Source organism: Podarcis liolepis (assembly GCF_965112155.1).
Source record: "Podarcis liolepis genome assembly, chromosome: 2".
NCBI classification, from domain to species: domain Eukaryota; kingdom Metazoa; phylum Chordata; class Lepidosauria; order Squamata; family Lacertidae; genus Podarcis; species Podarcis liolepis.
The window spans coordinates 58,449,720-58,473,057 of NC_139555.1; the positions used below are offsets into that span (position 1 = coordinate 58,449,720).

A 23,338-nucleotide genomic window follows, 5' to 3' on the forward strand; every position below is an offset into this window, starting at 1 on the left:
GACCATGTTATCATTGCCAGCCAGCACACTCAATATCCGAAATGTTTACTGCTGTTGTCTGGGTGCAGAAATTGAATCTCCTTACAGCAGGTGTTTTGTTTGTTTTGCTGCTGCTGCTGCTGCTGCTGCTGTAAATGAACCCAACTTTAGGAACTTCTACTCTTCTGCGACACTGATACTGCAACCCATTTACAGAGCCCCAAACTGTATGAAGATGTTATTGCTGTGTCTTAATTAGGGGGAGGCGTTCAAGCTAGATCAAACTAACATCAGCTTCCGTAGAATCAGTAGAAGGCAGGACTATATTACCGTAAATAAGTAATTGCCTCTGCAGCAGAATACTCGCCTGGAGGCTGGGTAAAGTATTCTGCGGGTTGTAAACAATGTTGCCGCCTCGGGATGCAGAGTGCTGTGGAATCGATTTTGGTTTAATGTTTTAAATACTTTCAATTTGCGCCAACTATCGTAAATTCATTGTTATTGCTTGGAGTCGGCAGTGGGTATTGTTCTTTTTCCTTCCTATGCATTTAGCAGCCCTATAGCGACCGCTACAGGCTGCATTTCCATGCAGCCAGAGCTGCGCAGTTCTACGCCTCCTTTTCCTTTCAGGCTGCCTCATGTATCGGGGAGACGCCCGGTTTCGAGCCGTCCCTTTTAGATGGCCCCTCGTCTGGTTTGGATTCCGTTTCCGGACAGACCCAAGGTGGCAGCCACAGGCAAATCGATAATGACAAAGGCTCCTCCCACAGTAAAAATGGCAGCCGCATCGGGGATCTCTATGGGGATTGCCAAAGGGAAGGAAAATCCCGATTTTTATCTGAGCTCTCCTTAGTTTAGATCTGTGCTGGGGAGACAAAAGTACCAAGGCCAGGATTGTCACAGAGCTCTCTGCCTCAGTCGAACTCTCTTCCCACCCTCGTAAGTTGGTGGCAGATAAACTGAACTAATAATAATAATAATAATAATAATAATAATAATAATAATAATAATAATAATATTTATACTCCGCCCATCCGGCTGGGTTTCCCCAGCCACCTCAATCTGCAATACGGCGAAAATAATATTAGGCACTTTATTTCTTCTTGCACAACAGTTAGAAAACGGGGTAGACAGATACAGTGCTGGCAAATCCTGACAAGGGCAAGGTCTTGGGTTTCTGCACTGCCGCCTGCCGCCGAGCGAGGCACAGTCGGGTCCTGGAGAGAAACAGTCAGGACATCCGGTCCGCCAGCGGACAAAAGGATTTTTCAAGCTCCATAGCGTTTGTTTGTTTTCGTGGTGCCCCGGAAACGGAAACGAGTGGAGAGCGGAAGCGGCTGTCGTTGGACTGGACCTTGTTTTCCGGTTGATCCGCCGGGTCTTTTCCTTGCCCCCCTCTCCCAGCTCCCCCCTCCCTTGCGAGGATGATGGTCTTGTCCTCGCGCGGGCGGGGGCGGGGTCTCTGGCTGGCCTGGCTGCTCGCAAGTCTTCTTGCAGGTAAGGAGGGCTCGGTTGCTATGGTAGCACCGCTGGGGGAAGGGGCAGCTGAGCGGAGATGCTGAGGACAGGCTGCGCGCCTCCTTCGTGCACCTGTGGGGAATGGGGGGGGGGGGGCGAGCCAGCTAGGCTCGCGTCGCCACCCCTTGCTGCTGCTTCTTTTTTAAATGCTTTGGAGAAGTAGGAAGCAACTCCTCTTTCTTCTGTTTCTCTCTCTGGAGAACAAACAAGATAGGGCAGAACGTAAAATGTAGTCTTGCGCTAGGGAAACTTGCAGGCCTACGTGCGGCTTCGTTTGATCCAGCAAACCAAGCGCTGCTTTACCAAGCGGGAGCAGATGCCTAAGTGACAGATCTAGTGTTGTGTACTCTTGTTTTATAACCTTGAAGTGTGCTTGCGGGTCCTAGGGGATTTGGGGGTGGGGGGAAGCAGACCGCACAATTCTGAAATTGCCCACCCCTGCTGAATATGTAGAGTGGTAGCCAAAGTTGAACTTGTATTCTTGGGTGGCAGGATTCTATTTTTTGTTGTTGTATGTTTCTTTTCTGTACATATCTTGGATGGGGTCTATTTTCTACAGTACAAAGAAAGACTTCATAAAAAATGACACTGGGCTTTGGTCAACAATACAGTGGTACCTCGGGTTAAGTACTTAATTCGTTCCGGAGGTCCGTACTTAACCTGAAACTGTTTAACCTGAAGACCACTTTAGCTAATGGGGCCTCCCGCTGCTGCTGCGCCGCCAGAGCACGATTTCTGTTCTTATCCTGAAGCAAAGTTCTTAACCTGAAGCACTATTTCTGGGTTAGCGAAGTCTGTAACCTGAAGCGTATGTAACCTGAGGCGTATGTAACCCGAGGTACCACTGTACTGAATATTTCATGCCACGCTGGTATTTATGGTGAGGTGAGGGTGACAGTGGTTGCTGTAGTGTGTGAGCCTCACTGAACGGTTTGCTTTCTTTGAGCCCCCTCAATTCACACATTGGATTGTAAGTTCCACCCACTGCTGCCTTGTGGCGTTGAATAAAGATAGATGTACTCCTATTGTTCAGCACTAAAGATGTTATATGTTCTTGCATTTTTTGTAGCAGTAGCTGAAATGGAAGAAACCACTGACTCGCCATCTGAAAAGTTAAGTGAAACTGCTGTACCATTCGCTGTGAAAAGCAGTTCTGTACCTGCAAGCAGCGATGGGCCTAAAGAATCGGTACAGTACAGGACTGCAGAAATAGCTGATGCTATGATGGGTAGCAGCATACCTGCAGCTGAGCCTGTAGTTCTGTCAGTTGTTCCAGGTGAGTCCAAGGAGAGACAGGTCTTGGAGCATGACACCGGCACCTGTGATGCAGCCGTTGATGGTGAATGCAGTACGCAGGGTATTGTTTCATTTTTATCTCAACCTGGGTCTCCTATACAAGAGCAAGTAATAGATTCACCTGTAGTTCTGGAAGCAGTGCATCCTTCATCAGGAGAGGACTCTAATAGCACAGATGGTATGAAAACCCCAAAAGTGAATTGTGAGGAAAGAAACATTACAGGGATAACAAACTTCACATTACAAATCTTGAATATTTCACAAGTAAGTAGAAAGCACTCTAATTGATTTATATATATATATATATATATAAAAAAATTATTTTAATTTAAGAGTTTTTTTTCATTTGTCGTCTTATTATCAGAATTCTTTATATAAATGTGGAAGGCATAACTTGCTTGAATAAAATTATTCAGGAAGAAAAAGGATGAATTCTGTGTATATTCTGTATTTGTTTTCCTCAAGCCTGAAGGCTGCATCTTATACTACTACTACTCTTACATCTCACTTTAGACCACCTCACTTTTTCTGGCTGGCAGGACAGATAGTTATCTCCCTACCCTCTGGTGAGCCAAATTTGGCAGCTGGGTGTGGGAACAGTTGTGCATAGCCAAACTGAACTCTCTGCAAACTGCCACATACTGCTCCTTACAACTTCTGATTTTGGAAGTTGAAAGGGATTATGGGGGCTGCTTCAAAGAGCAGTCCTAGGAGGGAGAGGCAATTTCTATTTCACGGAAACTGCGTCTTCCTCCTTAAGCAAGGTGCGTTCCTACTGCTTATCAGCTGATGCCTTACTCCAGCAAAGAAACATGCCTTGCTCCAGTAAAGAAATAACCAGGAGGTTGCTTAAGCTGTTGGTTGCTCCTTTGGAAGCCCCACTCTTACCAGTATGACATTGGGTGTAGGGTGGGTGTATGGGTGAGCAGGTGTGGGTCCTCCAAAATAACCTGGCCGGCCAAATTTGGCCTATACCTGCAATGAGGTTGTGGGTTGTGTCTCTGCTGATGGTGGCAAGTAGGTGAATGTCAAAATATCTCCTGAACTTCATGGTTGCAATGAAAGTTAAAAGCTCCCTAAGTCATTTAAAAACTGTTGTGCAGGTAATAAGTTTTTTAACCTGAATTGACGAAGTTCACCTTGCACGTAGAAGTACTTCACCGCCTTGTTGAGATCAGGATAATTAACGTGAGCAATACTAAGTTAAATGAGTTCCCATTATGCCTTTAAAAAGTCACTTTTCTCCTTCTCTTGCAGGATTTAATGGAGTTCTTAAATCCAAATGGCAGTGACTGTACCTTAGTCCTGTTTTATACTCCTTGGTGCCGTTTCTCTGCCAATCTGGCTCCTCATTTTAATTCTTTGCCCCGAGCATTCCCAACTCTTCATTTCTTGGCATTGGATGCCTCTCAGCACAGCAGGTAACCTTTATATCCCTCTCCTTTCAGGACTACTGTACTATCTTCATGTATTTTAAATCAGGGTTAAGCAAATGTGCATTTTAATTGAATAATAATTTGTCCATAAATTTATTTTCCAAAATTTAGGCTGTTTTAATTGCATACATTTTGCCCAGTTCACACTAATCCACGTACCCATTATCAGCACTTAGCAGAAACAACTGAAGACATTTTTGTTCCCACAAAGTTTCCCAGCTGGATGAATATGTCTCTGCTAAGGCTGTCTGCTTTGTCTTGTTTTTAAACTCAACTTCTGTTTTCAACTATTTTTAGCTGTTTTTATTATACTTTGTACATTGCCTTTGGCCATATGTGGAAGGCAATTGATTAACAATAGTATTGATTTTCTAGAGCACCTGTTTGAGTCTAAAGTGTGTTGTGACCAAATGAATATATTTCTTCTGCTGAAATTAGCTATGGTTCCAATTTTGTACTGAAAAACACTCAGTTATTTTATCATGGGGTTAAATGCAAGACATATTTAGCAAAGCTAACTCTTTGTTATCTTATGTCTTCACAGTTTATCAACCAGGTTTGGAACTGTAGCTGTTCCCAACATCCTTCTTTTTCAAGGAGCTAAGCCAATGGCAAGATTTAACCATACAGATAGAACCCTGGAAACACTGAAATCTTTCATTTTTAATCAGACAGGTAGGATTTATTTACTCATTTATTTAATATATTTATATTCCACCTTCCTCCCAAGTTGGGATTCAAGGCAGCTTACAACATTTAAAAACATCAGTTATATAATATAATATATAATAAAAAGAAACTCGTTGACAACAATAATTAAAATGCACTTCAGTGTATTTAAAACCAACAATTAAAATACAATTTGTCCTGACAGCAGCCCAGTGATCAGCATCATCTGTACCTTAGTTTCCAAAGGTTTGTCTGAACAGGAAGCCAATCTAATCTCTCTTAGGAGCAGATTCCATAATTTGGGAGGAATCGCAGAAAACACTCTCCCATGTTACCACCAGTCATGCTTCTGATGTTGATGGGACCAAGAGGAGGTATTGACCCAAGGGTCTTAGAACCCAGGCAGGTTCATACAGGGATATTTCAGGTAGCCTGAGCCCAAGCCATATAGGGCTTTATAGCCATCACTTTGAATTGTGACGGGGAACAAACCAGTAGCTAGTAAAGTTGTTTTAACAGTGAGGTAACATGCTCCCTGGAACCAGCACCAGTCAGCAGTCTGGTTGCAGCATTCTGGGCCAGATGAAGCTTCTGAACACTTTTCAAAGGCAGACCCATATGGCGGTTGTTACAGTAGTCCAAATAGGATGTAACCAAGACATTTAACAGATTTCATAGTCTGATAGCCACATGCCTTGCTGGATAAGTCCAAAGGCCCATCTAGTCCAGCATCCTTGTTTTACAGTGGTCAACCAGATGCCTATTGGAAGCCTGCAGGGAGGACCCAAGTCCAACAGTACTCTCCCTGTTTGTGATTCCAACTCCCACCTACAGCTAGTTTTAAGATGTTTATTGTATGATCTCCAGGAACATTGAGTTAATGTTTTGGGAAACATTTGAGCCTTAATCAAGGTGTGAGATTTGGGGGCAATACAGAATAAGGCTCCATGTCCCAGGTACATTGATTTGCGAGTAAGGACTATTCAGCACAGTAGGGATGCCTCTGAGTAAAAATGTGCATGTGGGACCTGCAATAAAATGTGATCTAGAGTGCTTCTGTTTGGTGTTACAACAAGCCGGCCATACCTTGTTTCAGGGGACATTCTGTTCCTTTCTCTCTCTCCAGCCCTCTCCCATTTTCCACTCTTTTTTCCAATTATTGGAGCACCCCCAAGCATTCCAATCTCTCCCTTTTCTTTCTCAGTTGCTCTGACACCTGAGTATGCTATTACAGCCAAATCCTGTCCTATTTGGTAAGGTGGGTTAAGAATCCTTCAGCTCTTGTGTGGTAGCAAGAGTTGGGAATGTAATAGGTATCGCCTGGAGAATGTAGGTGATACATGGGGAGAATGCAAGAGGAGAAGGGTAACTGTTTCAACATATCTCTTCCTACCTATGTTAGCAGTGGAGGAAACCCAATGTCTTATGTGTTCTACAGAAGATGGGATAGTAAGTTGGGATCCACTTTGATTTCTTCCTTACATGCTGCAGCAAATAATAAAGAAAATGAAGATAGAAATAGACTTACATAAGCAAGCTCTGGTCACCACTGACTCATGAGAGAAAGCAACAAACCTTTCCCTCTACCGGTGTGTTTACAGATCTTTAGCTGGGCATAAAAGGGAACTTGTCAGCCAAGTTTCTGTTGCTTCTCCCTTGGGAAGCTGAAGAACATACAACTGAAATTGTAGTTGGCTAATTAAGAAGCTGTTATTAAAATAGGAGTTGTAAGCTTTTGTACTGGTACATTTTCAGGGAGAGGTGGAATTAGAGCTGTTTCCAAATGACACTAAAATACTTAAATTTGAGAGAGTCATATTTTACATTACAGTTAGAAATACTTATTTATTTAATGCACCAGGAGGCTATAATTCAAAAATTACAGAGCTCTGATGATGTTCTAGCAGCTGGTAGTTTAAAATGCTTAGTCCTAAACTTAAAATTGTAGGTGCTTTGTGCAAATATCTATACTTAATGTTGATTCTGTTCAATCTTGCACCACACTGATAATGAATACTTTTTTTCAGGAATAGAGCCCAAGTCTGATGTGGTGGTAACTGAGGAAGATCAGGATGGTCCCCTGCCTAGCACACTGACTAGAGGCATCGACTGGCTTCTCTTATTTTCTTTATTGTTCCTCATCAGCTTTATCATGTATGCCACTGTCCGGACAGAGAGCATCCGGTGGTTAATACCTGGTCAAGATCAGGAACATCAGGAATGATATGTGAACTGAGAACTTTGTTTTCAGAACAAGCTAAACAACATTAAATTAAATGGTGGATCGAGTCTTTGTGATTTCTTGTTAGGCAGGACCCTGTATTGTTAATCATACATCACTCAGCAGAAATTCCTTGTGATACTAATATGAACATGCACAGCTGGAAATTGTTCATAAAGTTGTTATGAGGGAATGACAAAAATATCTATACCTATCTGATATGCTTAAGTTTTAGGAACTGTGTGGTGTCTTTTGGGGGACATCTGATGATCTCTAGTAATGCAAATGGATTGCTGCTTTCTATTTAAAAAACAAGGATGTTATGCACCTGTGAAAACTGTTGCAGATGCAGACAGTTCTAATAGGAAAATATCAGGTATAGGTGTAAGATGCAGCTTTTAGAAAGTTTCCTGAGCCACCCCAGATGGTCATTTTAACTATGCTAGATTTGGAGCTGCAACAATTGACCCCCATGTTTTCCCTACACGCACAAAAAATATATAAGTAGGGAATTTGTATGAATTGGCTCTCTTGTCAATTTGATGCTGTCACACATGTGGTGCTATGATCACAGTATTTGGATGACACTTCTGCTGCTAACATGTCAGAGCTTTTAGTAAGGTTGCACTGACTACTGATACATGAACTTGACATTTATTTATGGCTGAACTGGGAATATATGTTTTAGCGTTCTAAAGGGTCAGAAAACACATATGGGAGGAATACACATACATGATAATAAACATACTTTTTACCCCATATTCCATGTTTTGCAATGTTAATGTAATTTAAGCACTATTGTGAACTTAGATAATCTTGAAAGGGTGTATCTCTACTTGTTCATGCTACTGTTCTTATTTTGATGTGTTATATAAATTAGTATGACTTTTTAAGGGTAGCCAATACAATCCAATGAAGCTAGCTGCATTCTACATTCTGTACTACAGCAGCACCAAAGTTCTATTGCATTTTAGAGATTTCTGTATCATAATAAATCCATTAACATCCAAGTATCCTTTTGGGCATCTTCAGTGGTTGTCTTGGCATGGTTTTCAGTGTAGAATACTAAAGTGCTTTAATCACACAAGACACCAGAAACCAAGAAATATCTAACGAAGCAACTGTAGGTTACATTCAGCTCTGGAGATGGCTGTGGTCGCTGTCTTCTGTCCACATTGGCTGAAGTTCAGGTGCATTCGTTAAGCTGGGAGCTGGGTGTACAAGTTGCTAGATCCTTTGCATCCTTCAAATGTGCAGGTAGGAGAGTTAGCAGTGCGTTTGTGGCGCAGCTATTGCCCTGCAATCCTTATGCAGTGGCAGCAGACTTCCTTCACTGTGGTCAGGTAAACTTGTGAGTTGTCTGCTGAGGGTAATGCAGATGGGCAAGTACAATAGGAAAGTCTGTTTTTCTTTCAAGAAGCCCTAGGCAGTAGGGACAGAGCCAGGTACTGAGAAAGGTGGTAGCTGTTGTGGGAAAACATCAGGCAGCTGCTTTCTGCGCCTCACAAAGGACACTGCCAGTAGCTCAAACCTCTGGCAGGAGATTTCCCCCCAACACTTTTGCTCTTCTAAAAATAGTTCTGCTGTGAGAGCGCAGGCCAGGCGGTCTCCAAGCGACCCCCACTCCCCCCATGGAGGCTGACTCAGGCTGGGGTAGCAGCAGTGCAGAAGAAAGCGAAGGGGCTAGATGCGCTTGCAGCGGTTCTCAAACTGGGGGTCTCCAGATGATGTTGGACTACAACTCCCGTCATCCCTCAGCTCTGACCTTGCTAGCTAGGGGTGATGGGAGTTGTAGTTCAACAACATCTGAGGACGCACAGGTTGAGAAAGGCTGCAGGGCATAATGAAAGTAAAGTGGGCGGGGAGAGCGACGGCCTTTCGCGCAAGAGGTTTGCCTTCCATCCCTCCTCTCCCTCAGCCGGGGAGTGGTGGGAGGAGTGGGCGGCGCATGCGCTTCCCCGTGGGAGGTGCCAGGTGGGCGGGCGGAGAAGCCACGCCGGAGCCATGCGAGGCGGCGCCTGGGCCGGCCTGAGGTGGCTGCGAGCGGGGCTGACGCCCGTGGCAGTACGAGTCAGCGGCAGAAGCGAGTGCTCCGCTATGGTGAGAGGTTGGGCGGCGAAGAAGGGAAGGGGACCTCGGAGGGACTTTCCCCACCCCGGCAGCAGCGTCACTTGGGCGGCGTTGGGTTTCGTTTCTTACCCCACCCCCGACTTCTCGGCCTCCCCTCCCGCGCAAAGTGGGTCCCGGGGACCTTTTGGTTTATATCCGCCCGTGCATTCATTCATAGTGGGATTCCTCCGGCAAGCATCGAGAGTGATTCCTTGGGCTTTCCCGCGCCCCACTTTCCGACCCAGCGAGGGAGGCTTGCACCAACTTTTGCTCTTTTTACGTTTGGGATTCGGAAAGCACGAGCCTTCCTTTGGAGAGAAAGTGCATTCAAATAGGTCTCCTGTGTTTGGTAACGTTTCCTACCAGATGCTCACTGAGGTGCAAAACCCAGTGTCTGGATTGTGCCATTTAAGATTTGGGAGGGGGATTCACGCGAAGGAATGCGCCCCTGTTTTCGGGGGATGACGACGCATTTCTGTGCACCGCAAGCTAGCAGGTCAGGGAGAACAGCAGGCTTAGAAGTCTTGACACACTGACGTTTCCTTTTCTGTGTTCCAAGTGAGTTCAAGTCCACCTCCTGCCTGAATTCGTGCAGCTCAGACACAGGTTTACCATAACCGCCTTAATGACAACTAGGCTGCATTGCATGGGGCACGTCCAGACTTTCACTACTTTTGGGTAGGATACAGTCACATACTCTTATCTGTAAATTCATGTTACAGGTAGGTAGCCGTGTTGGGGGGAAAATTCCTTCCAGTAGCACCTTAGAGACCAACTAAGTTTGTTATTGGTAACATTGACCTTGTGCAACGAACCTGCTCAATAGCCACCCCCCCCAATAATTTTACACTGGAAAAATATAGAATAACAGTTGGTCGATTCAACTTCATATCATCACTCTTGAAACAAATCACAATAAATGCAGGTGCTTAGAAAATAGCCAATATAACTGAAAATATTTTTTTTTTGTAACGGGTTCTTTCCACACATTATTGTGAACACCGGATGCTAAACACAGTAAGCAGTGAACATACATGTATCAGTCAGCTCTGCAGTCACCCCTTCTGTAGGAAGAAGCAGGGAATTTTCACCAATGCAACATATTAGTGGCCTGGTGCCTGTTTGTTTACTCAGAGGTAAAACTCACAGCCTTGAATTCAGAGGTAAAAATGGCAAACTTATTCAAATTGGCAGGGAGCCTGTATGTTAGTTGCAGGCTCATCAGTACTGAATAATATTAAGGGATGAAGATAAGGCACACTTTGAACAATGTAGAAATGCAGTATAATGAAATAAGAAACACCAGGAACCTATTGCTATTACACAATGCATGGTAGATTATGTTTAAAGGTAAGAATTCCTCAAAACTGAACTTGTTTGTATCTCGCCTTTCCTCCACTGAGCTCAGAATGGGAAAAAAATATTTCCCCATTTTATTATTATAGCCTTAGGTACTTAGGCCGAGTAAGTGACTGACTTAGATTCACCCAGAGTGCTTCATGGGTGAGCAGAGACACCTGTGACTGTAGAAGCACTTTTTAACATTTATTTTGCTCTAGGGAAATTCCTGGTGCCTCAAAATACAGAGAGCTTACCATTTGCAGTAGTAATTGAAACAGAAGAATAGAATAGATGAAATCAGGCATATAATTAAGGATTTGTGTCTGAATAATATTGACTTGTACTTGCATAAGAAGCAGAGAAATCAATTGCATATTCTTTCTGCCAGTTCTCTTTGGTACAAATTTCCCTCCTTGACGGAGTAATTTATGGGGATGTGAGTTCAGCACAATTATACATGGTGCAAAATTCAGCAGTCTGAAAACTTCAGCATTTGTGTAAATGGCAGTGAGGGGACACCAAATATGTTTCTGGCCATAATTTTTGGCAAGTGGCACTTGAAAATGTGGGGGCAATTGTTGGTAAACACAAATTTGTGTATGGTTATTTTGCATAACATGCCTTAAATATATACTGAGTACATAATGTAACAACTAGACAGAAAATTTTATTAGCTAATAAAAATATGTAGTTCATGATACATGCAGCCTACAAATAGGACCTGAAAGATATGGGTTTGGGATCAGCCTCTCCAGTTTCAGCTGATTTTTGTCTATGTAGATCTTCCACAGAGTCTTGAAAACTAATTTTGAGAATGTAAATTCAGAATGAGTAAATCCACTACAATTAAATATTGCCAGTTTGGGGGGGTAGGCAATGGACCTCTGGGTTTATATGAGGGAGTCATGCAGCCCTAAGAAGCCTGAGCATTCCAGTGGTTTAATCCCTCCTCAGCTTTCTTTATGATCAAAGTAGATTTCTATTAGCAAGTACTTGTGATCACCATCCATTTCTTTCCATACCACAATCCACAAAATTGTACCCAAAGTGGCTCACAACATTTCGCCCATCTGGCTGGGTTTCCCCTGCCACTTTGGGCGGCTTCAAGCACATATAAAAACATAATAAAATGTTAATATAATGAAATAATAAAAACGTAATAAAACTTCCTGATGCAGGACTGTCTTTCGGTGTCTTCTAAAAGGAAGGGCGCCACTGCCAAAAATAACAACCACTTTTAATTTTCTTTAAAAATCATTTTATTGTAGGAGTCATTTGAATGTTTTAATTAGTGAACTCAGATTTGGAATTGGTTAGAAGAAAGTTGGGTCTGAGTAAAAATTGCAATAGGTTGTATCCTTGTGGTCTTTTTCAACTTTACAATGTTAGTCCTACTTAGATAATTAGTTAGTAAAGGTAAAGGGACCCCTGACCATTAGGTCCAGTCGTGACCGACTCTGGGGTTGCGCACTCATCTCGCTCTATAGGCCGAGGGAGCCGGCGTTTGTCCACAGACAGCTTCCGGGTCATGTGGCCAGCATGACTAAGCTGCTTCTGGTGAACCAGAGCAGCACATGGAAACGCCGTTTACCTTCCTGCCGGAGTGGTACCTATTTATCTACTTGCACTTGGGGGTGCTTTCAAACTGCTAGGTTGGCAGGAGCAGGGACCGAGCAACGGGAGCTCACCCGGTCGCGGGGATTCGAACTGCCGACCTTCTGATTGGCAAGTCCTAGGCTCTGTGGTTTAACCCACAGCGCCACCCGCGTCCCTAGATAATTAGATACTACCCAGTGTTGGTTTGGGTTACACTCTGTAGTAAAATATACATAGGTGTACAAATTGAAGACCTGGGATTTAGCCTTGACTGCCAGAAATGTGCCCTGTGTGCTTTAGTGAGTCATGTGACAGACTGGTACCTCAGGTTCCTTCTTTGTACAAAGAAAAAAATACTGCCTTCCTATGTCACAGACGAGTTAGAGATCTAAATTAACTGCTGGCTTCCACAAATACATAGGAGACACTTTCAAATAGACTAGTGTGACAAACTACCCAGACATGGTTTTCCTGTGCAAAACTGCTGAAGGAGGACATGGAATTTTGCAACATCAAAAGCAAACAGTATGTGGACATTGAATTGTCAATATTGGACAAGCAACTGAAACAGCCATACTTGACCCCGTGATCTTGTCATTGCATCCTACCTCATAACTGCTTTAAAGATGGTCAGCAAATAAAAGTGATCGATTATAAATAATCTGGGAAAGCTAATTGCATCCACCAGACCTCCTATATCAGTAATTCAGGTATCAGAGTGATGTCAGAAAAGAATGGAAAGATGACCAGTTATTTGATTACAGTGCCCTTTGGTTCAGATTCCATGAAAGCATTTGAAACCTCTGTCTGAGGCTTAAAATCATGATCCCCTTGCCCTGTTTATCCTCATATTCTTCACATGTGCTTATTATATTAAAGTATTGTTCAGGTTTTTTTTTATTAAAAAAACAACCCCTGTGTAATTGGAAGTGAGAATTTTTTTATTATTTTTATACAAAAAATATACACAGAGAGACAAAACACAAGCTTGAAAAATATACTATCACTGCAATCTTATGCATGTCTACATAGATGTAAGCCCCATTAAGTTAAATGGGCTTACTTTCATGTAAGTGGATTGTAGCCTAACTGTATTAAATATCAATTAAGATTCCAAAATAAAAAGAAGCATTTCCCCCCCTAAAGATAATTTATATTTTGAGAATAACTATCTCATCAACAAATCCTTTCACATTAAATTTGAATAGTAATTATTAACAGGCTAGAAATAAAATTTGTCACCGGTCATTAGGCTTCCAAAATTTGTAATTACTACCAACCATTTAATATGCAGTTAATTTGGTTAAAATATGTAGTTAATTTGATTAATTTTTAAAGGTTGAGTAAGAGATTTCTAAAACTTCAAAAGTAATCCTAACTGCAATAAACAAACAAACACATACATAAATATTGGACTCTGAATATTTTAAGGACATGAGAAATACAATACTATTATCTTGATAGTTAATGTAATGCAATGGCCATTCTATAATCAGTTTCACTTGTTTCATCTTGTGCGCATGAGCGATGCTGGAAAGATAATTGAACGTATAATTGAGGAATATCTATAATTCTTTTTATAGAACCAGTGAAAGCATATTCTTGCTAACAAGAAATCATTTAATCGAGCTAAAGGGAGGGGTTATTTTTTGCTGCACAATTATGTTAACTATAGATTATTTGTTTTGTGAGGGATTTCCCCCCCTCTTTCATGTTAAGTAATGTTTCGTACTTATTTGTTTCGTACTTATTTGTTTACGTTTATTTTGGTGTCTACAAAATGTTTTGTAATAAAGGAAATTTTTAACAGCCTGTTTTGCTTTATATTATCACGAATCGCTATTGAGACTTGAAATAATACAGTGCCATCTAGTGGGTAAGCTTAAATTTTCATGCAGCAAATGTAGCCGCTCAGATAAAGGATTCATTTTTAAAAATTGTCCATGGTTGAAATATATATGAGTATGAGGTTGAATTTTGAAGTTTACAGTGTGATCTCATTCATGTCTTCTCAGAAGTAAGTCTCATTTACTTCATCGGGACTTACAGGTACATGGGTATAAAACTGGAGGCTTACAGTGCAACCCCAGCTGTGTCTACACAGAAGTAATGCATATTCTGAGAAAATTCTGAATTTGGATATCAGAACATTTTTCATCCCCAGTTTAACAGTGTGGGATGCTTCTGTTCAAGATCTTCACTGTTCCATTCCATTTCCTCTCAGTTTTCCATTCACTCAGCATTCTGTGGGCACAGAACATGCTCATTGGGTGGTTTTGATGTTTGTGTGGAGTGAACACACCAATGCCCAGACCAGATATATTAAAATCTAGCATATATCTATTAAGTTCTATGGGCAGCTGTCACTTGCATCTTTCGGAACATTTAAAAATAGCTCATTGGTTTGTATTCAGTGTTGGTCATTCCCAGAATACACCCACTGACTTGAATGGGTGTGACTAAAATGTATTAATTTCAGTGGGTGTACTCTGAGCAGAATTTAGTTGACTATAAGTCAGGCATAGGCAAACTCGGCCCTCCAGATGTTTTGGGACTACAACTCCCATCATCCCTGACCACTGGTCCTGTTAGCTAGGGATGATGGGAGTTGTAGTCCCAAAAAACATCTGGAGGGCCGAGTTTGCCTCTGCCTGCTATAAGTCAATATGTGTAACCATCTTTGCCATATGTCATTGAAGTACATGGTTACTAACTTTTCAAAGATGGCTATTTCAGAATGAGTGAAAATAGTTGAACTCACAGGATTCTTTGGTTACTTCAGGACTTTTGATGTAGGATAGTTTTCAGATCACTCAGAGACAATTATAATAATACTGTAAGACGAAAACACTTTTGACTACATACTTAATTCGGTATAATTTAAAACACCTCTGTTGAGTTGTATTGCTTTTAGAGTGAGATAAGCATATGCTTATATATTCCATTCAAACAAGTGGGATTTAAAAAGTGTTTAACTTTGGCAGGATCATGCACACAGCTTCTCATAATGTCAGCTTTAGAACACTAATAGCATATGTACATGTTCACTATATTCAATGGCACTTACTCCCTAGCTGAGAGTGTTTAGGATTCCACCTAAGATACATGTTAATTTAAAAGCAACACATGGGCAGACAAAGGAGCTGCCATAGTCCAACATCCCGTTCTTACAGTGGCCAACTTGGTGCTCATGGGAAACCTGTTAGCAGGACATGAGTGCAAGAGGACTTTCCTCACTTGTTCCCCAACAGCTGGTAGTCATACTGCGTCCAAACTTGGAGGTAGCACAGAGCAATTGTGGCCTTGGCCTAGGTCACTGATGGCCAAACTTGGCCCTCCAGCTGTTTTGGGACTACAACTCCCACCATCTCTGACCACTGGTCCCGTTAGCTAGGGATGTTGGGAGTTGTAGTCCCAAAACAGCTGGAGGGCCAAGTTTGGCCATCACTGACCTAGTTGCTGTATGTAAGTGGATGGAAATGGTTTGCCTGATACAAACATAATGAGCTCATATAATACATTTTCTGTTAATGTCCTGCAGTATTTTCACTGTGACTATGCAAACCAGTATGGCAAAAAACACATTACAGCTTTTGAAAAGGAGCAGAACTTGGAAACCATGGTTTTGAAATCCACCCCCCCCCTTTGTCTACCTTGATAGTCTTCACAGCTTCACTGGTTGACTACGGAAGAAAGGAACCAAGTTTTACACGAGCTCAAAGCTTCAGGATGGTCCGAGCTGACTGAAAGGGATGCCATATACAAAGAATTCATCTTCAAAACTTTCAACCAGGTAAATACTTCATTATTGCTATTTTAAGGAAATGCATCTAGCTTATATTTTTACTTCTTAGCTACCGCAACCTGTTCTTCAAAGGCCAATCTATTATCACTTTAAAAGTATTGGCAAAATCCTGATCTGGGTTCCATAGATATCATTTCAGTTCTTTAGTGTTAAATCCCTGTTACAATGAATGAGCCAGTCTATACTTGAATGACTGGGGCAAGCCATTTTTAGCTCTGAATATTTATTGATGCCATACCTGATTTGAATTAAACTTAGCTTTACTTCAGTTCATGTTGTCTGATTTTCAGAAAGAATTTGCATACTTCCTGCTGCTTTTTTCCTGTTCTAGCGGGATTCTGGAAAATAAGCTTCACCAGCAGAAAAGCATGCTTGGTTTCAGAAGGATTAGTTTGAACAAGGGAAGATTAAGTAACCCCATTCTGCCCACCAATTCTCTGATTTAAATTACTCTCACTGCTGTGTACCCATTTAGTATGACCCATATTCTAGCACACAAGTAGTCCGACCATCATGTTTAGTTAGGCACTGAAATGGTACTAGGAAGCAACTTGTGACATATAATTCTTTTGACTTAATGTGGGTTAAAATGATAATTTTTATTTATTTTTTTGCTTTTGTAGATATAAATCTTTACAATTTCAGTTCCATGCTGTTGATAATATTTACTAGCACCCCAATGCTTTTAATTTATAGAAACTTCCCAAAGCTTGGGTTTGTGCACACACACACAGAGAGAAAGCAGATCTAATAGATCTAACACAACCTATGCCTGAAACTCAGCTATGTATCAGTCGGTATAGTTTAAGGTCAGGATGTAAACGACCATATTCTTCCTCAAGTCAGTAAATCTTCAGTTTACAGAACATAATACAACTATTTAACAAAAGTCAGACAGCCAAGAAGTATAATTTCCTCAGTGAGCTTCACTTTGCCCTTTGCAGATGGCATAAAATCAGGTGTGTAAAAAGCTGACAAGTTGAAATGACATAAAAGGCATTTCAGATTTATTTGTTGCACATGATATTGAGTTGATTGATCTGTTCATTGAATTTTTATTGCTTTCACAGATAACACAAATGACACATGATGCTTAGAAAACTCTTTATTCATTCCAGGTTTTGAAGACTGTATATCAACAGATGTTAACATACCTTATTGCCAAAGTTTTGTAAGCCCATAGGAATATCTATTATTTTGTGTATTACATCCAGCAGAGGAAGAATGGACAGATTCTTTGCAAATCAGGGTAAATATGGGTCAGAGGTAGTTTACTTGGTAAAAGTTTTCACTGACAAGCTGTCAAGTTGTGGATTTACGGAATTGTTCTAAAATACCATGCTTTAGAATTCTGACAATCTCTATATCTTCTACCAAGTTGTAAATATGGTATAACATCTTCCCTCCCCCTCCTTTTTTCCTTTGTGTCATGTCTTCTAGAAAATCAGCCTATAGGCAGGGACTATCTGGTTTTTCTTTATCTTACAAAAGCTACTCAGGGAGTCTTTTGGGCTGAAAGAATAAGACATAAAAATGCTTTTAAATACGTAAGACCTATTGGCTTATGCTCGGACCATAGGTGAAGAATAAAAAGGTGGAATAGGAACTAATTTTTTCCCTTTTCTTTCATTGCTTTTAGATTATACTTACCATTATATTGCCTTTGATGTTGTGTCTGAACAATGCAGACATAGTCTTTTATCTTAAACTTGCTCATGTGACCATATCCTTTTCATCTGTGGGGAGAGGAATGATCAATGTGAATAGGATTCTTGCAGGTACATATAAATCTGATAGTAAAATCTTACCATAATAATATATGTTACTTAATATTTATATAGCACTCTTAGTTGTCCATTTTTAATCCATACAACCCAGGACTGAGGCTGTGAGAGAGTAGCTTGCTTAAGTTCATGGGTGACATAAGATTCAAACCAGGGAGTTCTTGATTCATAATTTGGTCTCCAACTACTACCCAAAAGAGTTCTGTATTTATGCACAGCCCACAGTGAAAAACCAGTCTCTAGAGCCGTGGTTCCCAATGTGGGGCACCTCCCCACACAGGGGGGCAGTTTGATTTTTAAAGGGGGCAATTGGAGAATGAGTTATTAACAGTTAATGGCCTTTTAGGCTTCTTCCATGTGAATAGGAGTTCACTTTTTGAATAATAAGGGGGTGGCATCAGGATTTCAGAGATGCTGAGGTGGGGATGGCAAAAAAAAGGTTGTGAACCCTGCTCTAGAGGAAAGCTAGCTCTTTATTTGAGCCAGGAAATATGGCTGTTGAAGAGCTGATTATATACATCCAAACAGAAAGAAGCTCTTTACACTTCCTTTTTTGGTCTATATTTTTTCTTTTTTTAAAAAGGAACAGAAAAATTGGAGATTTGGGAGAAACGGCTATCTGTTACTTTCCTGTTTAATATGTAGGCAGTTCAGTAAGCTTCGCTGAAAATTACAGCTATAACTTGAATTTGTCATCTCTTGTGGATTTTTTTAAAAGTACAAAACACATGCAGTTATCAATTAAAACCTAATTCATTATGTATCAGAATTCTGCAGTGCAGCATTCATTAACCCTATTTCCTCTCAGCGTGCATAACAAAAGTCTTGCAAACATCTAGACCAGAGAAGGTCACTTTACCAGATGTTTGGAGATGAGACATCTCTGCTTTGCATCACCTCTTGTTTGTTTCTGATTGCATCCCAGTCTGTCTCTTCTAAAGGGCCATCATCACAAGGCTGGATTTCATCACAAAAGGAAAACCCTTCAAAATCATGTGTTTGACTGGAAAGATTCTTGTGTGTGTGTGTGTGTGTGTGTGTGTGTGTGTGTGTATGTGTATGTGTGTGTTTTGTAGGTAGCATAGAATATGATTACAGTTAAAAGGGTAGAGGAAACGGCGTTCCTTGAGTTTGGAAGTAGTTACGGAGTTTCTTCCTTTCTCCTGTATTGTCAGCCAAGTTTCCTGTTTATTTTGGCCAAACGGCAATAGAAGAGAGAAGGATATTTAGAAAAAGGGGCACATGTTGAAGATACGCAGGACTGGCTGGGATACTTGAAGGCAGTTTACAAAAAACTACTATGTTTATTAAATAAAGGCTTCGAGTTAAAGACTTCATTTAGCTTTTGGTACCACTTTTTTGCATCTTATAACTGATGTGAGAAAGTAAACCCTGTGAGTGTCAGGACTGTAGTTAATATGTTTTAACAGGGTGCTATTCCTGTTTGAAGACTCCTAGCCTAAGATGCATGACTAGGTTCTATTTCAGTCTTGTTAGATACATGAATAATCTAATGGAAGTAGGCTGCAGGCAGGTTGCCAATTCAGTTGTACAAAGAAATATATTTCAGGAATCCTGCTGAGCTGAATTGAGTTTCCTGGGGAAGATTTTTCAGGGTTCTTGACTTCATCTGCAGTGACTGTAGTTCACAATCCTGAACCATAAGAATCATAGCGGATATAACGTTTCTTGTCATATATTTGTATAAAGGCTTGCACAGTATGCAGAGCAAACTAAATAGTAGTTTTGGTACTGAAGTTTTATTAACTGTCAATTCCTTAACTCCAGTAAGTTTGGTAATTTCTGAAAGGTTTCTCTCAGTTTCCTGTATCCTATTAGGGTATTTTTTTGCACATTTGTAGGTGTCCTTGGGCCCATTAAATGATACTTTTCTCTAATTGAGATTTATAATTAATATTTTCTTATTTAGCATGGATTGATAGTATCTAATTCTCATAGTTTTGGAGAAATGTTTGAGATAATGCAGGTGAATGTTTCAGTCCAGCAACAGCAGTCTGCATGGATTTGCTGTAGAGACACATCACACATGGGGTGTGGGGAAGAGGCCTTCTATTTGTGTGCAGTGCAGCAACTGAAGGAGAGGGAATTGTCTCCAAATCCTCTCAGTAACGTATCACTGAAAAGCTTCACCCCACACAGTAGCTTCCATTAGCTGTTGAGTGGGTGGAGTAAGGAAAAAGGAAAGCATGAGGACCCTTTCCAGGCTAACAACTGAATGTTGTTAGGAGAGATTCCACACACAAGGCAGTTGCCTTGGGACACCGCAGCAGATTATATAGACACTTGTTGTGGTTGTCAAGCTCCCAGCATGTCTCTCAGTTTGGGACCTGAAGGATGTTGGATAGGGATTTATCTTGGTTTGCACCACTGAACCAAAGAATGCAAAGGGGAAAGCCACAGTCTGACACTCAAAAAGTAGAATTTAATATGATCTATAAGATGGCTGATATGTGTTGATTTGTTTGTTAATTGACAGACTTCCTGGTTTGGATCTTTTTCTACCCATCCCCATCCCATCTAGCATTATTTGCAAAAGTTGAGTCCTTATAGCAGCTCTGTGTTTTTTGGGGGGGTACTTATGCTGGTGGTGGCTCAAAAACCCAACAGGGCTTTCGGCTGAGTTTTTTGGGGGGAAAGAGTCAGGGCCATAGCTGTCAACGTTTCCCTTTTTTAAGGGAAATTCCCTTATTCCGAATAGGATTCCTCGCAAGAAAAGGGAAAAGTTGACAGCTATTTTCAGGGCTCTAGATTAGTTGTCTCCAATCTGTTCAGCCCTGGGGCTCACTTTTAACTCCAACATGCACTTGAGGGCCTATTTCTTAAATTTTCTTAAAACAGTTGTATGGTGGAAGTGCTGCTGTTGCAGACCCCTCTTGGATTAAACCACAACCCAATAATGGGTCCCTCCCAGCCCACTAATTGAAAACCAGTGGTCAGGTGGCTGAGGTGTTAGACAGGTATTTGGAGACAGTAATGGGCTTGATATGGGCCAATAAATTGAAGCTGAACCCTGAAAAGACACAGTTGTTGTGTGTTCCAAGTTCTCAAGGAAGTGTGTAGACTGTTTGTTTCAGGCAGAGTTGCATTTTCCTGGAAGGATCAGGTCCATACTCCTGGATCCCATATTGTCACATGAGATCCAGGTGGCCTTGGTAGCTAGGAGTACCTATTTGCAGTAATGGTTAGTTCACCAGACCTGGCTCCTTTTGGATAGAGATGACTTGGCCACATTGCCCCATGCTCTGGTAACTTCCGAACTGGATTATTGCAATGTGCTCCACATTAGGCTGCACTTGAAGACAACTCAGAAACTTCAGCTGTTTTGAAATGCAGTAGGCAGGTTATTGGCAGGGGTTGCCTTTAGAACCCATAAAACCCTTGTTCTACAGTGGCTGCCAGTTCATTACTGGTTCCAATTTAAGGTGCTCACACTAGTGTTCAAAGCTCTAAATTACATAGGGCCCAAATGTTAGAGACAATCTCCTGTCCTACAGACCCTCTTGGGTGTTAGGATCAGCAGAGGGGACCCTCTTAATAGTTCCACCACACTTTTAAGTTTTTAGTGGTGTTGACTCAGGGGAAGGCATTCTTTGTGGCAGCCTGTGAGTTGTGCAATTCCCTCCCCATAGATGTGGGTCTGATGTCTTCATTGTACAGCTTTCAGTGAATGCTGAACATTCACCTCTTTACCTTAGCCTTCACCATCTGAGACATATGTTTTCAGCACCCACCCTATGAGTACAATTTGTCTTAGCTGTTTTTAATACTGATTTGTAATTTGTTGTCACCTGCCCTGGGGACCTGCTGGTGAAGGGTAGGTCATTACATATTAATAATTAGTAATATGTAGCTCATTGCCACACATAGTCTACAATGCCATTCGTACTTAGCTGGAAGTAATCTCCATTGAACACAGTGGGACTTACTTCTTTGTAACATTGCCTTGTTAATAGCTGCTAGCACCTGTTCCCTTGCTAAATACCACCAAAATAGAATTGCTTTGGCAGACTGTGCATGGCATTCTGTCTGTGCACCAGGGCTTTTTAGGCCCCCTTATCCCCACCCTTGGAATCTCTCTTGCCAAAGCTGCTTCTGAAAGTCAGGAGATGTCTCCCCCCCCCATGACGACATTCAGTGTCAACACAGCCACAAGTTGGCAACCCCTCTTTATGTTCTTGGGGCTCTTTTGAGCTTGGCCTTTGAATTCTGCAAAACCACAGCTATTGCAGTTATGCACGCTTTATAAAATGGGAATACTTCGGAGCACAGAGCGCAAGTTGAAGAATTTAATTCTCCCCACGTGGAACCTGGAACTTTTCAGCTAAGGGACAACCAGCTCTGCTTATAAACGGAGCATTAGGGGTGACCTAGATGATCTGGTCTCTACTCATAGTATTCTTCATGTGTGATGATGGCTTCTTGGCATAAGGTGCTGGGTTTTATTTATTTATTTTTATCTCTACTTAATTAAGTACCATGAAGGGACTACTTCCCATAGTCTGTGGTACTAGAATTCTTTGGCATAGGTTTTTAATCAATGCCTGGAGTCAGCTATTCCTTAAATGTAGGTCAGCTTGCTGTATAAAACAATTAAGTCCTTGGGAACTTACTTGAATTTGGATACATTCTTCCCCTACCCCGCCACTCTGTAACTTTCTCATCACATCCCTTTGTCTTCCCTGTTGATCAAAGTCGAGTCAAGTTGTTTTTATGGGCATAGTCCAAATATTTCATAGCTGTCTTGCAATACTTAATCCTTTGGCTCTTTGACTGAAAAATGTCTACGCCTTTTTATGTACTGAAAACATAATATCTTTTAGCCTACAACCTGCAATCTTAAAATGAATTTTATGTCAAATATTCAGTTGTGGGCCACATCTTTTGCTTTTTATGTGCCACAGTGGCCTTGTGTTTCCCTCCCCTCCATTGTCTGATAGTGAGGTCATTTCTAGTCCTCTGAGAAACTTTATTCCCAGCCAGATGCGGCCCATATATTAAAAGTAGCACCTGTGGCTAATATCACAGCAGCTTACCATAAATTTACATGGTAACCAGGATTATATCTGTCAAGACTGTTAGAAATGTCTAGATTTAATTTGATTTCCAGTATTGAAGGGGTTCTCCTAACATTTTGCTTCATAACTATATTTTTTAAAGTTTTAAAAATCACTCCACTGTTAAGGTTTTTACAGCACTCCCAGCACCCATTAAGTTGATTTGTTAAATGGAGGTCAGAGTAATGCAACTTGGCTGTATTAGGATCGGAAACAAAAGCATTTGTGACAAATTTAGCGTGAATCTTCTTGGAGTCACACCAGTGATTGCTTTTGGGTGTAGCTTGTGTCGGATGTGCTTCTTTTCTAAAGAAGAGCACTGAAGATCTGATAGGTTGACCATTCAAAAGCCAAGTTCATTTTCATGGCTTTCAGTAGATTCATTGTCTTAGTTGCTCCCATTTTATACTGTTGCACTTGATTACCTTTTGAATGAGTTTTATATCCACCTACGTTGGGCCTGTGTTTTTCATATGTTTTTTCCTGAGCCGCCTCATTTCCCATTATCC

General features: G+C 41.3%; 2 protein-coding genes across 6 annotated transcripts in view; both read left to right on the forward strand.

Annotated features, from left to right (window-relative positions):
• Positions 1-546: 546 nt before the first annotated feature.
• Positions 547-7,186, forward strand: TXNDC15 (thioredoxin domain containing 15). Of its 5 annotated transcripts, none has more exons than XM_083488228.1 (6): positions 610-748; positions 1,094-1,476; positions 2,570-3,057; positions 4,051-4,214; positions 4,774-4,904; positions 6,926-7,186. In XM_083488228.1, exons 2-6 carry the CDS (start codon positions 1,404-1,406, stop codon positions 7,120-7,122), a joined length of 1,053 nt encoding a protein of 350 aa, XP_083344354.1. In that variant the 5' UTR covers positions 610-748; positions 1,094-1,403; the 3' UTR covers positions 7,123-7,186. The 5 variants fall into 5 exon arrangements, with proteins under 5 accessions (XP_083344355.1, XP_083344354.1, XP_083344352.1 ...); XM_083488226.1 differs by having other exon boundaries at positions 612-748; positions 2,567-3,057; XM_083488227.1 differs by lacking the exon at positions 610-748 and adding an exon at positions 837-918 and having other exon boundaries at positions 2,567-3,057.
• Positions 7,187-9,065: 1,879 nt separating this feature from the next.
• Positions 9,066-23,338, forward strand: part of PCBD2 (pterin-4 alpha-carbinolamine dehydratase 2) — a 33,228-nt gene continuing 18,955 nt past the window's right edge. Inside the window, exons 1-2 of the mRNA XM_083488257.1 lie at positions 9,066-9,219; positions 15,827-15,958. Of these exons, the coding sequence (XP_083344383.1) occupies positions 9,124-9,219; positions 15,827-15,958 (228 nt within the window). The 5' untranslated portion in view covers positions 9,066-9,123. The remainder of the gene's footprint in view (positions 9,220-15,826; positions 15,959-23,338) is intronic.

Bases quoted from the DNA above. Each gene is read 5' to 3' on its own strand.
- TXNDC15 (XM_083488225.1), top strand. From the start codon at position 1,644: ATGCTTTGGAGAAGTAGGAAGCAACTCCTCTTTCTTCTGTTTCTCTCT. The intron at 1,720-2,566 runs GTAAAATGTAGT...CATTTTTTGTAG, and splicing joins CAAACAAGATAGGGCAGAAC to CAGTAGCTGAAATGGAAGAA. The intron at 4,905-6,925 runs GTAGGATTTATT...ACTTTTTTTCAG, and splicing joins TTTCATTTTTAATCAGACAG to GAATAGAGCCCAAGTCTGAT.